At 39.5% G+C, this 17111-nt stretch overlaps 1 protein-coding gene across 7 annotated transcripts in view; it reads left to right on the forward strand.

Annotated features, from left to right (window-relative positions):
* The window catches only part of agrn (agrin), a 601652-nt gene extending 593335 nt beyond the window's left edge, over window positions 1–8317 (forward strand). For all 7 annotated transcript variants that reach the window (XM_072915893.1, XM_072915897.1, XM_072915895.1 and 4 more), the window contains 3 exons: window positions 1798–2022; window positions 3570–3673; window positions 5701–8317. In XM_072915893.1, coding sequence (XP_072771994.1) covers window positions 1798–2022; window positions 3570–3673; window positions 5701–5861 — 490 coding nt within the window. In that variant the 3' untranslated portion in view covers window positions 5862–8317. The remainder of the gene's footprint in view (window positions 1–1797; window positions 2023–3569; window positions 3674–5700) is intronic.
* The last annotated feature ends 8794 nt before the right edge of the window (window positions 8318–17111 follow it).

Consider the following 17111-nt stretch of genomic DNA (forward strand, 5'->3'; position numbering starts at 1 on the left):
CCGCCGCCACAGGAAGGGGAAGCAGTGCACTGTCAACACCGTGTACGGTGAGGATGGTGTTCTGCTGACCTCGACTGCGGATGTTGTGGATCGGTGGAGGGAATACTTCGAAGACCTCCTTAATCCCACCAACACGTCTTCCTATGAGGAAGCAGTTCCTGGGGAATCTGTGGTGGACCCTTCTATTTCTGGGGCTGAGGTTACTGAGGTAGTTAAAAAGCTCCTCGGTGGCAAGGCCCCGGGGGTGGATGAGATTTCATGTAATACTTTAATTAATACATGTATTACTGTTGTTAATACATGTATTACTGTAGTTGATACATGTATTACTGTAGTTAATCCATCACCAAAATGATTCCCGGGCGCAGCCACCGCTGCTGCCCACTGCTCCCCTCACCTCCCAGGGGGTGATCAAGGGTGATGGGTCAAATGCAGAGAATAATCTCGCCACACCTAGTGTGTGTGTGACAATCATTGGTACTTTAACTTTAACTTTAACTTTATTACTGTAGTTAATACATGTATTAGTGTAGTTAATACATGAATTAGTGTCGTTAATACATGTATTACTGTAGTTAGTACATGTATTAGCATAGTTAATCCATGTATTAGTGTAGTTAATACATGTATTAGTGTAGTTAATACATGTGTTACTGTAGTTAATACATGTATTAGTGTAGTTAATACATGTGTTAGTGTAGTTAATCCATGTATTAGTGTAGTTAATCCATGTATTAGTGTAGTTAATACATGTATTAGTGTAGTTAATACATGTGTTAGTATAGTTAATCCATGTATTACTGTAGTTAATACATGTATTAGTGTAGTTAATACATGTGTTACTGTAGTTAATCCATGTATTAGTGTAGTTAATACATGTATTACTATAATACATGTATTACTGTAGTTAATACATGTATTACTGTAGTTAATACATGTATTACTGTAAATAATACATGTATTATGGTAGTTAATCCATGTATTAGTGTAGTTAATGTATGTATTACTGGAGTTAATCCATGTATTAGTGTAGTTAATACATGTATTACTGTAGTTAATACATGTATTACTGTAGTTAATACATGTATTAGTGTAGTTAATACATGAATTAGTGTCGTTAATACATGTATTACTGTAGTTAGTACATGTATTAGCATAGTTAATCCATGTATTAGTGTAGTTAATACATGTATTAGTGTAGTTAATACATGTGTTACTGTAGTTAATACATGTATTAGTGTAGTTAATACATGTATTAGTGTAGTTAATACATGTGTTAGTGTAGTTAATCCATGTATTAGTGTAGTTAATCCATGTATTAGTGTAGTTAATCCATGTATTAGTGTAGTTAATACATGTATTAGTGTAGTTAATACATGTGTTAGTGTAGTTAATCCATGTATTACTGTAGTTAATACATGTATTACTGTAGTTAATCCATGTATTAGTGTAGTTAATACATGTATTACTATAATACATGTATTACTGTAGTTAATACATGTATTACTGTAAATAATACATATATTATGGTAGTTAATCCATGTATTAGTGTAGTTAATGTATGTATTACTGGAGTTAATCCATGTATTAGTGTAGTTAATCCATGTATTACTGTAGTTAATACATGTATTAGTGTAGTTAATCCATGTATTAGGTGTAGTTAATACATGTATTAGTTTAGTTAATACATGTATTAGTGTAGTTAATCCACGTATTAGTGTAGTTAATCCATGTATTACGGTAGTGTAGTTAATACATGTATTACTGTCGTTACAGCTCTGTTTCTTCTTCCCGCAGTGAGAAAGCTCTGCTGGTCAACAAGTTGGAGCTGAGCGTGCGTACGGAGGCGACACACGGCCTGCTGCTGTGGAGCGGCAAGGCGGTGGAGCGCTCCGACTACCTGGCGCTGGCCATCGTGGACGGCCGCGTGCAGATGACCTATGACCTGGGCTCCAAGCCGGTGGTGCTGCGCTCCTCGGTGCGCGTGGACAACAACCGCTGGACGCGCATCAAAGCCAGCAGGTGATGCCATCTTCATGCCTCAGTCTTACTTTCAGACTCAGCACTTTAGCCTAGAAGATTCCATGAAGTGCATCGATCCCAACTTAAAAGCAATAGATGGCAACATTTGAAATGGACATTTCATAAATAATCATTATTATTAATAAGTTGATGATGTATTTTAAGACGAAAGCACCTCATTGGTTGCCTCTGAGACCAGATCCATTTTGTATTGGAAATTTTCTAACCAAGTGGTCAAACAAAATCATCTTTCTTAGATTGATTTGAAAGCTCAAGCGTCTCAAAAGGCAGAAGTCACCTTCGTAGCACAACGTATCTAAGGAAGAGTGGTGGGCTCCTCTTGGTACGCTGAATACAAGGTGGGAGGTAGGGATTAGGCTCAGTCTGGAGGGGGGAGAGAGCACATGACGCAACTCAGTGGAGACAATGGTGCACTGTTAACTGGATTGAAGAGGCCAACACTCTCAATTGATTTTTACAGAAATACTACTGTTTTGTAACGGCATAGTGCAAGTAGAAATACATGTTTTCATCACAATTTCTTTAGTTCTAATGTAATAAAAGTGAAACAACAAATATTTATGCACTGAACTTTTATACACTGAATTTTAAAACAATGTATTTTGACAAAATGAATTTTTAAACACACATTTTGCTCACTTTTTTTCCGACGACATTACATCAGCATCATTCGATGTCAAACAAAATAAAAAATTCAGTGTCGAATAATATGTCATAATAACAACACAAATTAATATTCAATTGTGTCGTTTTTACGAATGCTGTTTTTGACACTAAATTTACGTCACTGATTGTTTTCTTTCAAATGATGCTGAAATTGCGAGTAAAATGTTTGTTTTTAAAAAAAACAGTTTGTTTAAAATACAGGGTTTTTAAATTAATTTTGTAAACATTCAGTGTTGAAAAAAACTATTGTATAAAAAGAAAAATGTGTTGCAAGGACAAAAAATCCACGTTTTTGGCTAATGTAGTTAAGGATTCATATTCAGGAGGACACAGCTCTCCCGTGTTGTCATAATCAATTGAGTAATCAAAGAGTCTATTGTATCCTTTTTGATGTTTCAAAGATTTGACAAAGTGTAATCTGGCTGTCAGCAGGCTACAGTGTTTGTTGTCGGGGGTAATCCACTTCTTCTAAACTTTGACGTATCGTTGTCGTGAGCACTACTTTATCTTTATTTTATTTTCCATCCAGCCTGCGTTCGGTTCCCGGAGACCACATGACAAAGACAGTTCGCTGGAACCATTGAGGAAGAAACCCATCCTACTGAGGGGTGATTGGGCACAAAACTACTTTCGATATGATTTGCATATTTATAAGGGGGCTTGGCCTGCGGTCAATTCCACCTTGATTGCGAAACGTGCTAGGAGTTTCTCTTCATCTTCTTGCCCACCTACTTTTGGGGATTTGAACCTACGTCCATTTTTAGAGGGAGGCCCAAGCAACTCTTAATACATGAGGCCCCGGGTGTTGTGGGTGTGTTTGCTTGCGACTGATGTGTAAACAACAAACATGTCCTCCACAGAGCACTACGGGACGGATCGCTACAGGTGGGAAACGAGGCCGCCGTGACGGGATCATCCCCTCTCGCCGCCACGCAGCTGGACACTGATGGAGCTTTGTGGTTAGGTGAGTACACACGCTTATATATATATATATGTACTCAAAAACTCAAAAGTACCTGCTCCTGCCATCGATTTTTTCTAAAAGAACACCTTCCAAGATCTTTTGTATTTTCCAACGACTGCAAACCCTCAACACTTTGAGGCTGTCGCTCGGCAATTCAAAGGGTTCGGCTCCCACCATACGCTTTTTAAATATTCTCCAAGATCTTTTCTATTTCGTCGCAAATGCAGATACTCTCTAAATCCTCAACACTTTGAGGCGGTCGCTTGGCAACTCAAAAGTACCAGCTCCTGCCATTGATTTCTATTTTTATTTTCAAGATAATATTCCAAAAACCTTTGGTATTTTCTGACTGAAAACACTCTACAGTTTGAGGTTGTCGCTTGGCAACTCAAAAAGATTTTGAAAGAACATCTTCCAAGATTTTTTGTTTGTTCTAACGAGGGGAAACACTCAACACTTTGAGGCGATTGCTTGGCAATTCAAAGGGTTCAGCTCCCACAACACATATATATACGTACATTTCAATATTCTCCAAGATCTTTCATTTCGTCACAAGTGCAGACACTCTCTATATCCTCAACACTTCGAGGCTGTCCCTCGCCAATTTAAAGGTTTGTCTTTCCTACCATTGATATTTTAAGAGAATATTCTCCCCCCCAAAATGTTTTTAAATTTTGTGTTAAGTGCAGATGCTCTCTAAATCCTCACAAAGACTCACTTTTGAGTCTGTCGCTTGGCAACTCAAAAGCACCTGCTCCTGCCATCGATTTCTTTTTTTAAAAGAACAACTTCCAATATCTTTTGTATTTTTTAACGAGGGCAAACACTCTACACTTTGAGGCTGTTGCTCGGCAACTCAAAAGTACCAGCTCCTACCATCGATTTTTTTTTAAAGAACATGTTCTAAAATATTTTGGTATTTTTTTGACAGCAAACACTTTACACTTTGAGGCTGTCGTTCAGCAACTCAAATGTCGCAGCTCTCGCCGTGGCTTTTGAAAGAATATCTTGCAAGATGTTTTGTATGTTCTAACGAGGGCAAACACTCAACACTTTGAGGCTAATGGTCGGCAATTCAAAGGGTTCAGCTCCCACAATACATATATATACATATATGTACGTATATACATGCATTTAAATATTCTCCAAGATCTTTCATTTTGTCACAAGTGCAGACACTATCTATATGCTCAACACTTTGAGGCTGTCCCTCGCCAATTTAAAGGTTTGTCTTTCCTACCATTGATATTTTAAAATAATATTCTCCCCCCAAATTTTTTTTGTAATTTTGTCCCAAGTGCAGATGCTCTCCAAATCCTCACAAAGACTCACTTTTCAGTCTGTCGCTTGGCAACTCAAAAGTACCTGCTCCTGCCATCGATTTTTTTTTTAAAGAACAACTTCCAATATTTTTTTGTATTTTCTAACGAGGGCAAACACTCTACACTTTGAGGCTGTCGCTCGGCAACTCAAAAGTACCAGTTCCTAGCATCCTTTTTTTTAAAAGAACATGTTCTAAAATCTTTTATATTTTCTGACTGCAAACACTCTACACTTTGAGGCTGTCGCTCAGCAACTCAAATGTTGCAGCTCCCGCTGTGGATTTTGAAAGAATATCTTGCAAGATGTTTTGTATTTTCTAACAAGGGGAAACAGTCTACACTTTGAGGCTGTCACTTGGCAACTCAAAAGTTTGCGCTCTCTCCATGGATTAAAAAAAAAAAAAAAGATCATGTTCCAAGACGCTTTGTCACAAATGCGAAGAAATTTGGGGCTGCGGGTCATAGGTCAGCATCTTGGCCAGGTCCTGCCTTGCCCAAGGGCACAACGGTCGTGATCAGGATGAACCAACCTGGCTGAGCTCATAAGTTTTGGGTCATAGTCATGTTGAGAAACATCTTCTTCAGGCTTCTGGCTAAAAAGCAGGAGCTTCTCACGGGAAGTTCTCCTTTGCCGGACTCGTACTTTGGTCTGTCCTGTTCTTACTCCGGACGCCTTCTGATTGAAACCATGTGGCTGACTTGCAGGCGGCCTGGAGGAAGCGGCGGTGGCTCGCCGGCTGCCCAAGGCCTACAGCACGGGCCTGGTGGGCTGCATCAAGGACGTGGTGGTGGACGGCGTGGAGCTTCACCTGGTGGAGGACGCCCTGAACAGCCCCCAAATATTGCAATGTCCCGCAGCCAAATGAGGATGACAAATAAGGAATAAATACAGGAAAACCCTTCTTCACGCCCTCCATAGCACCTGCTGTAATTATTTTCTATTTTTGTATACTTTTCATGGCTTTTTATATATTTGTTTTTCTTTTGATCCGCAGCTCCGTTGTCACGCTCTTCCCCTTTTCAAATCCTTTTGTTCTTTTTCAATCCCAAAATAACGACTTGAATTCTTTTTTTTTTTAATTACTTCAATCACGGTGCCATATCATTTTTCAAACATCCAATAATAAGTGCAACACAGCATTTATTTTCAAAATAAAACACTACATTCCACCATTCGCTCATGTGAAAATAACATTAAAAGTAATAATCACTTCTGTTGTTTTTCATCTCATAGAGCCAGAAAAAATATGTAAAAAATATATTAAAGCTGTATTTTCCTCTTTGACATAAATCCTAAATATTCATCGAATATTCTAAATAATTATAAAGTTTATAAATGACCACTAATAATAAAAATAATAATAATGCATGCAATTCTGCTTTTTTAATTTTATTGCAAAACCACGCAAAACCCTTGAAAAAACATGTTTTTGTCTGATTTTATTTCCAGTTAGTCACTTTATTATTTTTTTTTTTTTAATTATTATTATTGTTCTGTATTTCCCTCTCTGACACGAATCCAAAACATTAAGAAAATATTTTAAATAATTATAAAGTTTATAAATGACCACTAATAATAAAATTATTTAATATTAATGATGCAATTCTGCTTTTTTAATTGTATTTTAAAACCACGCGAAACCCTTCATAAAACATGTTTTGTCTGATTTTTTTTTTACATTTAGTCACTTTATTATTATTATTATTATTATTATTATTATTCTGTATTTCCCTCTCTGACATAATCCAAAACATTAATTAAATATTTTAAATACTTATAAAGTTTATTAATGACCACTAATAATAAAAATAATAATAATGCATGTAATTCTGCTTTTTTATTTTATTTTAAAACCACGCAAAACCCTACAAAAAACATGTTTTTGTCTGATTTTATTTCCAGTTAGTCACTTTATTATTATTATTATTTTTATTATTATTGTTCTGTATTTCCCTCTCTGACACGAATCCAAAACATTAAGCAAATAATTTAAATAATTATATTGTTTATAAATGACCATTAATAATAAATATTATTTTATAATAATGATGCAATTCTGCTTTTTTAATTGTATTTTAGAACCAGGCGAAACCCTTCAAAAACATGTTTTGTCTGATTTTGTTTCCAGTTAGTCACTTTATTATTATTATTATTATTGTTCTGTATTTCCCTCTGTGACACGAATCCAAAACATTAAGAAAATATTTTAAATAATTATAAAGTTAATAAATGACCACTAATAATAAAAAGTATTTAATAATAATGATGCAATTCTGCTTTTTAATTGTATTTTAAAACCACGCGAAACCCTTCAAAAAACATGTTTTTGTCTGATTTTATTTCCAGCGAGTCACTTTATTATTATTATTGTTCTGTATTTTCTTCTCTGACATGAATCCTAAACATTAATCAAACATTTTAAATAATTAAAAAGTTTATAAATGACACCTTTACAGAACTCATGATCACTACTAATTATAAAAACAATAATCATAATAATAATGCATGCGATTCTGCATTTATTTTCTTTTAACCACACGACACCCTTCAAAAAACATGTTTTTGTCTGATTTTATTTCCAGTTAGTGACTTTACTATGATTATTTTTGTGGGTGTAAACAGTCGGGCGCCCTCGCAAAGGAGAGAATGACTCTATCCTGCCTGGCAACAGTGACTCATCAATGTGAAGAAACACACACACAAAAAAAGGCCTAATTTGCAGTTGTTTTCCCCTCTGGAAATATGCATAAAGCTATATTCCACATTCCTGGCTGCTAAGAGAGACTGTGAGCCTTTTTTCAAGCCATAACAAGAAGAAAATACTAACAAAAGATAGTAAATAAGTAGCGCATGACTCTGGAAGCATTCGGCCATGCAGTTGCTGATAATAATAATAATAATAATAATAAGCTGTGATTGATGACTTCTTTTGATATGAAATCTTTGGCAATATATTCTGTTGATATGTTATCACCTTGTTGTTTTTTTGTACATTGTGAATGTTGGTGTCATGTGTGGAGGTTGATGTTGTTTGAAATGAATATACACTGGTCTGTTCTAGCACACACTCATCATATTAATCATCATAATTATCATGGAAGTCTTTTTTCCTCTGCATGTGCCGGCGAACAGGAAAGAATTGCCTTAAGAAGCCGCCATGCATAATAAGTCAGAATAATGATCAATCAGGACAAGGGTGTGTTCCTTATTTATGTCGACTACTGAAGCGCCACAAACCTGCCAAATGTTCCCAGGCATGACCTGAACTTGACTAACTCCATGTTCCTCTCTTCCTTCCCGCCAATAAAATGTCAATCATTATTGTTTTGGCTCTTGTCTGTCTTCACGCGCCACAGCAACGTGGACTAGCATGACGCCGAAAGGAAAAGAAAAACTTTTCCAGAGTTGATTCCGCTCGTTCTGTCTTGTTTGTTGAGTGTATTAAGAACTAGAATAGCGTGTGAATGCTCCAATAGTGAAATGCTGACAGAATATAGTATGAATGTAAGAACAGTTGCAATGTTGGAATGGTTTAAATGTTGAAGAGTTTGAATTTCCAGGAAAACCGGAATTTGGTTTGGAACTTGGGAAATTGTTAGTCGGATGAGTGGAATGTGTTGATGTTGGAATGGTTTGAATAGCTTGAAAAATGTGGGAATTGTGCAACTTGGAAAAATGTGCCATTCATTTCAATGGGAACTTCCTGGAAATTTGGGAATTTTGGGGAAAAGCGGGATTTTTTTGAAAATGGTTAGGAGCATGAATGTCCTGAATGAGCTGAATTGGTTGGTGTTGGAATTGTTTAAATAGGGCAAGAAATGTTGAGATAGTAAATGGTATTAGGGAATTTCGGGGAAATCTGGAATTGGTTTTTTTTGCTTGGAAAAAGGGTAGTTGAAATTTCCAGAATGGTGGAATGTGTTGAAGGTGGAATTGTTTGAATAGCTTGAAAAATGTTGGAATTGTGCAACTTGGAAAAATGTGCCATTCATTTCAATGGGAACTTCCTGGAAATTTGGGAATTTTAGGGAAAATCGAGATTTTTTTGAAAATGATTAGGAGCATGAATGTCCTGAATGAGCTGAATTGGTTGGTGTTGGAATTGTTTAAATAGGGCAAGAAATGTTGAGATAGTAAATGGTATTAGGGAATTTCGGGGAAATCTGGAATTGGTTTTTTTTGCTTGGAAAAAGGGTAGTTGAAATTTCCAGAATGGTGGAATGTGTTGAAGGTGGAATTGTTTGAATAGCTTGAAAAATGTTGGAATTGTGCAACTTGGAAAAATGTGCCATTCATTTCAATGGGAACTTCCTGGAAATTTGGGAATTGTAGGGAAAATCGAGATTTTTTTGAAAATGATTAGGAGCATGAATGTCCTGAATGAGCTGAATTGGTTGGTGTTGGAATTGTTTAAATAGGGCAAGAAATGTTGAGATAGTAAATGGTATTAGGGAATTTCGGGGAAATCTGGAATTGGTTTTTTTTGCTTGGAAAAAGGGTAGTTGAAATTTCCAGAATGGTGGAATGTGTTGAAGGTGGAATTGTTTGAATAGCTTGAAAAATGTTGGAATTGTGCAACTTGGAAAAATGTGCCATTCATTTCAATGGGAACTTCCTGGAAATTTGGGAATTTTAGGGAAAATCGAGATTTTTTTGAAAATGATTAGGAGCATGAATGTCCTGAATGAGCTGAATTGGTTGGTGTTGGAATTGTTTAAATAGGGCAAGAAATGTTGAAGCATTAAATGGTATTAGGGAATTTCGGGAAAATCTGGAATTTTTTTAACTTGGAAAAAGGGTAGTTTGAATTTCCAGTATGGTGGAATGTGTTGATGTTGGAATGGTTTGAATGGGTTGAAGAATGTGGGAATTGTGGAAGTTTGAAAAAAGGCCAATTCATTCTGAATGGAGAAAATGCGAGAAAAAAAAAATAATAATAATAATTTTGGGAAATCCGGGAAGTTGTTTTTTTTAGTATTGTTGAAATAGCGCACACAATTCCTGAACAGGCTGAATATTTTGAAGTTGGAACAGTTTGAATCAGTTGAAAAATGTGGAAGTATGAAGAATGTCCCATTCATTTCAATGGGAATTTCAGAAAAAATTGGGAATTTTGGGAAAAGCGGGAATTTTTTTGAAAATTGTATTTAAAAAAAAAACTTGAATGGTCTGAATGAGTTGAAAAGGTTGGTGTTGAAATTTTTCAAATCGGTGGAGAAATGTTGAAGTAGTAACATATTGAATTGACAAATGGTATTACGGAATTCCTGGAATTTCAGGTAAATCAGGAATTTTTCCAGTTCAAAAAACAACTTTGTTTTTTGTCCTGATTAAGAGGAATGTTTTGACGACCGCCCACCGGATGGCGAGGCACTCCCTCTCCACCGTGCTGTACCTCGCCTCCCGGTCCGAGAGCTTCCGGCTGATGCATAGTACGGGGCGGTCGACGCCCTCCACCCGCTGGGACAGCACCGCCCCCAGTCTCCTGCCCGACGCGTCCGCCTGCAGACAGAAGGGGATGGCAAAGTTAGGCATGTGCAGTACCGGCTCCTCGCAGAGTGCTGTTTTTACCTTTTCGAACACCCTGGACCAGATCTGGAGCACCCTTTCGGGTTAGGTCAATCAGTGGGCTGGTCAGGTCTGCAAACCGGGGAATGAACCGGCGGTAGTAGCCCGCCAGACCCAAAAACTGCTTCACCTCTTTTTTCGTCTTGGGGGGTGGACAGGCTGCGATCGCCGCCGTTTTGTCTACCTGCGGTCGCACCTACCCTCCTCCCAAGTGGTACCCCAAATACTGTACATCCCTCCGGCCAACTGCGCACTTTGCCGGGTTGGCGGTGAGCACCGCCGGCCTCAGGGACTCGAGCACTGCCCCCACCTGCCGCATGTGCTCTTCCCAGTTGCTACTCTGGATGATGACGTCATCCAGGTAGGCAGCCGCGTGAGGGCGCAGCACCCGGTCCATGAGGCGCTGGAACGTGGCGGGCACACCGAACAAGCCAAACAGAAGTGTCACAAATTGGTACAAACCTTCACGAGTGGAAAAGGCTGTTTTTTCCCGGGACTCTGGCGACAAGGGAATCTGCCAGTAGCCCTTGGTTAAATCCTGTATCGTGAAAAAACGAGCAGTGCCCAGCCGATCCAGGAGCTCGTCGACCCGAGGCATTAGGTTACGCGTCAGAACGTGATATTTCGTTCACCTTGCGGTAATCCCCACAGAACCGCACAGACCCATCCTTCGTCCCTACCAGAACGATGGGGCTGCACCACGCACTGTGGGATTATTATATTACCCCCAACTTCAGCATAGATTTTAATTCCTCCCGAACCACTTTGCGTTTGTGTTCGGGGAGCCTGTAGGGCCGAGACCGCACCGTAACCCCTGGGCTGGTCTCAATATGATGGTGGATGAGGTTCGTGCGGCCGGGCCGAGGGGAGAACACATCAGAAAAGCGTTTAGGAACATCCGCTCTCTGCGCTAACGTGAGCAGATTGTCACAGAGGAGGGGGGAGAGCAGAACAGAGCGCGGGACCTCTGGCCCGAACTCCTCCTCCTCCTCAACCACCGTTACCATAGAAACAGGCCTCCTTCCATGCTTTCAGTAGGTTGATATGGTAAATTTGAGTGTCTCCGCCCCGGTCCGAGCGTCGGATCTCGTAATCCACATCACCCACTTGCCGTGTGACCTCAAAGGGTCCTTGCCACCTGGCGAGTAATTTCGAGCTGGATGTTGGGAGTAACACAAGCACTTTTTCTCCCTGTCAAAATTTTCTTCGCTGAGTCCCCCTGTTATACACGCGTTGCTGACGTTCCTGGGCACGGAGCAAATTCTCGCGTGACAAGTGCCCCACCATGTGGAGTTTTGCTTGCATGTCTGTAATAATCTCTCCTTGAACACAGACAAGACCAAGGAGATGATTATTGACCCACGGAGAAGGAGTGCACAGTACACACCTCTGTACATGGGGGGACAAAGGTGGACAGGGTGAAAACCTTTAAATTCCTCGGGACCCACATCAGCGAGGACCTCACCTGGGATCACAACACCCAACAAACAATAAAGAAAGCCCAGCAGCGACTGTACTTCCTAAGAATGCTGAGAAAATTTGGCATACCATCCAAAATTCTCAGCAACTTCTATAGAAGTACGGTTGAGAGAGTCCTTACCAGCTCGATCACGGTCTGGTATGGAAACTGCACTGCTAAGGACAGGAAGGCACTCCAGCGAGTGATTAAAACTGCTCAGTAAATATCAGGAGCAGCCTTCCCCTCACTACAGGACATGTACTCTACCAGGGCCACCAGAAGAGCACACAACATCATAAAGGACAGTACACACCCCCATCACAGTCTCTTCCGCCTCCTACCATCAGGCAGACAATACAGGAGCCTGAAATCCAAGACTACGAGACTGACAAACTAACTTGTGAATGCTAGCTACCCCCCCCCCCCCCCCTCCCGTTTTACTTGTATCTTTTTGAACAAAAGACAGCTACCATAACCACCCCCGAACTGTGAACAATCACTGTAGACACTTTTCACCTTTGATCACTTAAGACACTTTAACTGCTGCTGTGACCCAAGGTCACCTCCATATTTATACTGTTGACTGTCAATCAGAATGTGCAATAATGTTATGTTACTTACTGTGCCTTGTATATACATTTTTATTTTTATTTTTTATTTTTATTTTTATTTTTATTTAAGCTAAGTACCGTGTGACTTGTTGAAGGGTCATACTTGCCAACCTTGAGACCTCCGATTTCGGGAGGTGGGGGGTTGGGGGGCGTGGTCGGGGGTGGGACAGGGGCGTGGTTGAGGGCGGGGGCGTGGTTAAGAGGGGAAGAGTATATTGACAGCTAGAATTCACCAAGTCAAGTATTTCAAACATATATATATATATATATACATATACATATATATATATATATATATATATACCGTATTTTCCGCACTATAAGGCGCACCTAAAAACCACAATTTTTCTCAAAAGCTGACAGTGCGCCTTATAACCCGGTGCGCTTTATTACGATTCATTTTCATAAAGTTTCGATCTCGCAACTTCGGTAAACAGCCGCCATCTTTTTTCCCGGTAGAACAGGAAGCGCTTCTTCTTCTACGCAAGCAACCGCCAAGGAAAGCACCCGCCCCCATAGAACAGGAAGCGCTTCTTCTTCTACTGTAAGCAACTACCCGCCCCCGGAAGAAGAAGAAAAAACGCGCGGATATCACCGTACGTTTCATTTCCTGTTTACATCTGTAAAGACCACAAAATGGCTCCTACTAAGCGACAAGGATCCGGTTCATAAAAAGACGCAATCTCTCCATCCGCACACGGATTACTACCGTATTTCACAGCAACTGATATTCCTGTGAACCGCACTGTGGAACGGGAGCACGTACGGTGAATATTCGCACCACAGGGAATGAGAAGTCATCCTTCACTGTGGTTCTAGCTTGCCATGCTAACTTCCACCCATGGTGATATTCAAAAGGAAGACCTTGCCAAAAGAGACCTTTCCAGCCGGCGTCATCATAAAAGCTAACTCGAAGGGATGGATGGATGAAGAAAAGATGAGCGAGTGGTTAAGGGAAGTTTACGCGAAGAGGCCGGGTGGCTTTTTTCACACAGCTCCGAAGGCGAACACACCTTCACTAAGACGGGCAGACAGCGCCGGACGACATACGCCAACATTTGCCAGTGGATCGTAAATGCCTGGGCAGATATTTCGGTCACAACTGTGGTCCGAGCTTTCCGGAAGGCAGGATTCACAGAACAACAGCGACACTGACTCCGATGACTTCGACGAGACAGAACCGGCCATTTTGGATACCACGCTTGCGCAACTTTTCAATTCGGACACCGAAGACGAAGAATTCGAAGGATTTACGAATGAAGAATAACTTCAGAAGGTGAGCGCTATGTTTATTTTGTGTGTTGTGACATTAACGTTCGAGCAACATTATGTTGCTATTGCTCTACACCATTTTGAATTTTACTATGTTTGTGATTGCACATTTGCGTACATTTTGGGACAGAGTTGTTAGAACGCTGGTTTTCAATATATTATTAAAGTTTGACTGAACTATCTGACTGTTTTTTTGACATTCACTTTAGCGCAGCGTAGGTGCGGCTTATAATCCGGGGCGGCTTATTGGTGGACAAAGTTATGAAATATGTAATTCATTGAAGGTGCGGCTAATAATCCGGTGCGCCTTATAGTGCGGAAAATACGGTATATATATATATATCCTGAAAATATGCAAACAAAACTGTGTTTAGATAATTGATACTTCAAACTTGCATAAATAAATCTTAAGGAATATAACATAACTTGGCTTCTGAGAGCTTCAAAATGTAATGAATAAAATGCTAAAGTTGTTGATAAACAAGCAATTATTTTAATAATTAAATATGGTCATTTTAAATGAATTATTATGATCATTTAAAATTAATTATTTCCAATATGTTTATTTTAATGTATAATTCTATGGCTGGATGTAATAAGGAGTCAGAAAATAAACAAATAAAAATACAATTAATTTTGATGTTGTTAGCAAAATATAGTAAAAATTTATTTAGTTTTTTTTTTTAAATTAATAAATATATTTATTTTTAGGTAAGATAAACATAATACAATGTATCTCTAGTCTGGATGATTTAGTTCTTGTAACCCTGTTGTCCTCCCGTCATAAAAAAAGGCTGACCTCACTCAGGGCCGCATGGAGCTGTAGGGGGCGTGGCCTCCAGCTCCGGCTGAAAATCGGGAGATTTTCGGGAGAATATTTGTCCCGGGAGGTTTTCGGAAGAGGCACTGAATTTCGGGAGTCTCCCGGAAAATTCGGGAGGGTTGGCAAGACTAGTGAAGTAAGATTTTCATTGTACGGCAAACTGTCTGTTTAACTGTGCATATGACAATAAACAATCTTGAATCTTGAATCTCTTGAATCCGCTGCCCTTGTTGGGCCATTTGCTGGCGGACCGCGTCCATTTGCTGGTGGTTCGCTGTTGTCACGTCCGCCAGGACCTGGCCCAGCGCGGTCTGGGGGTTTTGCTCCGACATCTTCCCTTCCGTCACTTGCCAGTTGGGCGCCAATGTAACGCTTCTCGTGCGTCAGTGTTCGTTGGGGGACGGGAAGGATCAGACTTCAGGGTCAGAGTCAATGAATCTTTTTATTTTCTTTGTCGGGTTTTGTGGGTTCTCTTTCTCAGCGTCTCTCCTCGCTCGCTCGCTTCCCCCTCATGGTCTCGGGTGCTGCTAATAAAGGAGACAGGTGATTAGATAACCCGTTCCAGCTGGGAGATCCACTCACCTGTCAGCTGCTTCATAGACGGCTCTTGCACACGCCTGGCCCGCAGGAGACACGTGGGCCACGCCCCCTCCACAGGTAAATAAGAAGAGAATACAATGATTTGCAAATCCTTTTCAACTTATATTCAATATAGACTGCAAAGACAAGATATTTCATGTTCACACTGGAAACTTTTTTTTTTTTTTGCAAATAATCATGAACTTAGAATTTAATGGCAGCAACACATTGCAAAAAAGGCATTTTTACCACTGTGTTACATGGCCTTTCCTTTTAACAACACTCAGTAAAGGTTTGGGAACTGAGGAGACACATTTTTGAATTATTTCCCATTCTTGCTTGATGTACAGCTTAAGTTGTTCAACAGTCTCCCTTCTGCTATTTTAGCCTTCACACATTTTCAATGGGAGACAGGTCTGGACTACAGGCAGGCCAGTCTAGTACCCGCACTCTTTTACTATGAAGCCACGCTGTTGTAACACTTGGTATTGTCTTGCTAAAATAAGCAAGGGTGTCCATGGTAACGTTGCTTGGATGGCAACATATGTTGCTCCAAAACCTGTATGTACCTTTCAGCATTAATGATGCCTTCACAGATGTGTAAGTTACCCATGTCTTGGACACTAATACACCCCCATACCATCACAGATGCTGACTTTTTAATTTTGCGCCTATAACAATCTGGATGGTTCTTTTCGTCTTTGGTCCGGAGGACACGACATCCACAGTTTCCAAAAACAATTTGAAATGTGAACACGTCAGACCAGAGAACACTTTTCCACTTTGCATCAGTCCATCTTAGATGCAAAGTCAAGACAAGATTGCACTATGTTCGATTATTACCCATCAATACAATTATCTTAACATTGGACACACTACACACAAATCAATAAATTCATACTTAGTCAACAGCCATACATGTCACACTCAGGGTGGCTGTATAAACAACGCCAACATTGTCATAAACATGTGCCATATAGTGAAACCACAGTAAACAACACTGTCATAAATATGTGCCATATAGTGAAACCACAGTAAACAACACTGTCATAAAATGTGTGCCAATTAGTGAAACCACACTAAACAACACTGTCATAAACATGTGCCATATAGTGAACCCACACTAAACAACACTGTCATAACCATGTGCCATATAGTGAAACCACACTAAACAACACTGTCATAAACATGTGCCATATAGTGAAACCACAGTAAACAACACTGTCATAAACATGTGCCATATGGTGAAACCACACTAAACAACATTGTCATAAACATGTGCCATATAGTGAAACCACACTAAACAACATTGTCATAAACATGTGCCATATAGTGAAACCACACTAAACAACATTGTCATAAACATGTGCCATATAGTGAAACCACACTAAACAACACTGTCATAAACATGTGCCATATAGTGAAACCACACTAAACAACACTGTCATAAACATGTGCCATATGGTGAAACCATACTAAACAACAATGACAAACACATTTTGGGAGAATATTTGCACCGCAACACAACATAAACACAACAGAACAAATTCCCAGAATTCCCTTCAGCACCAACTCTTCCGGGACGCTACAATATAAACAAACGCTATTGGTGGATCTACACCTAACATCTACTGTAATGATGCCAAGTACAGGAGTGTATCTAGTCGATACTACTATGATTACATCGATATTTTTTAGCATCACAAAATCTTATTTCGTTTTTTTATTTATTTATATTATGTTTATAAAGTCAGTAAATACGTCCCTGGACACACAAGGACTTTGAATATGACCAATGTATGA

Source organism: Nerophis lumbriciformis, linkage group LG23, assembly GCF_033978685.3.
Source record: "Nerophis lumbriciformis linkage group LG23, RoL_Nlum_v2.1, whole genome shotgun sequence".
NCBI lineage: Eukaryota > Metazoa > Chordata > Actinopteri > Syngnathiformes > Syngnathidae > Nerophis > Nerophis lumbriciformis.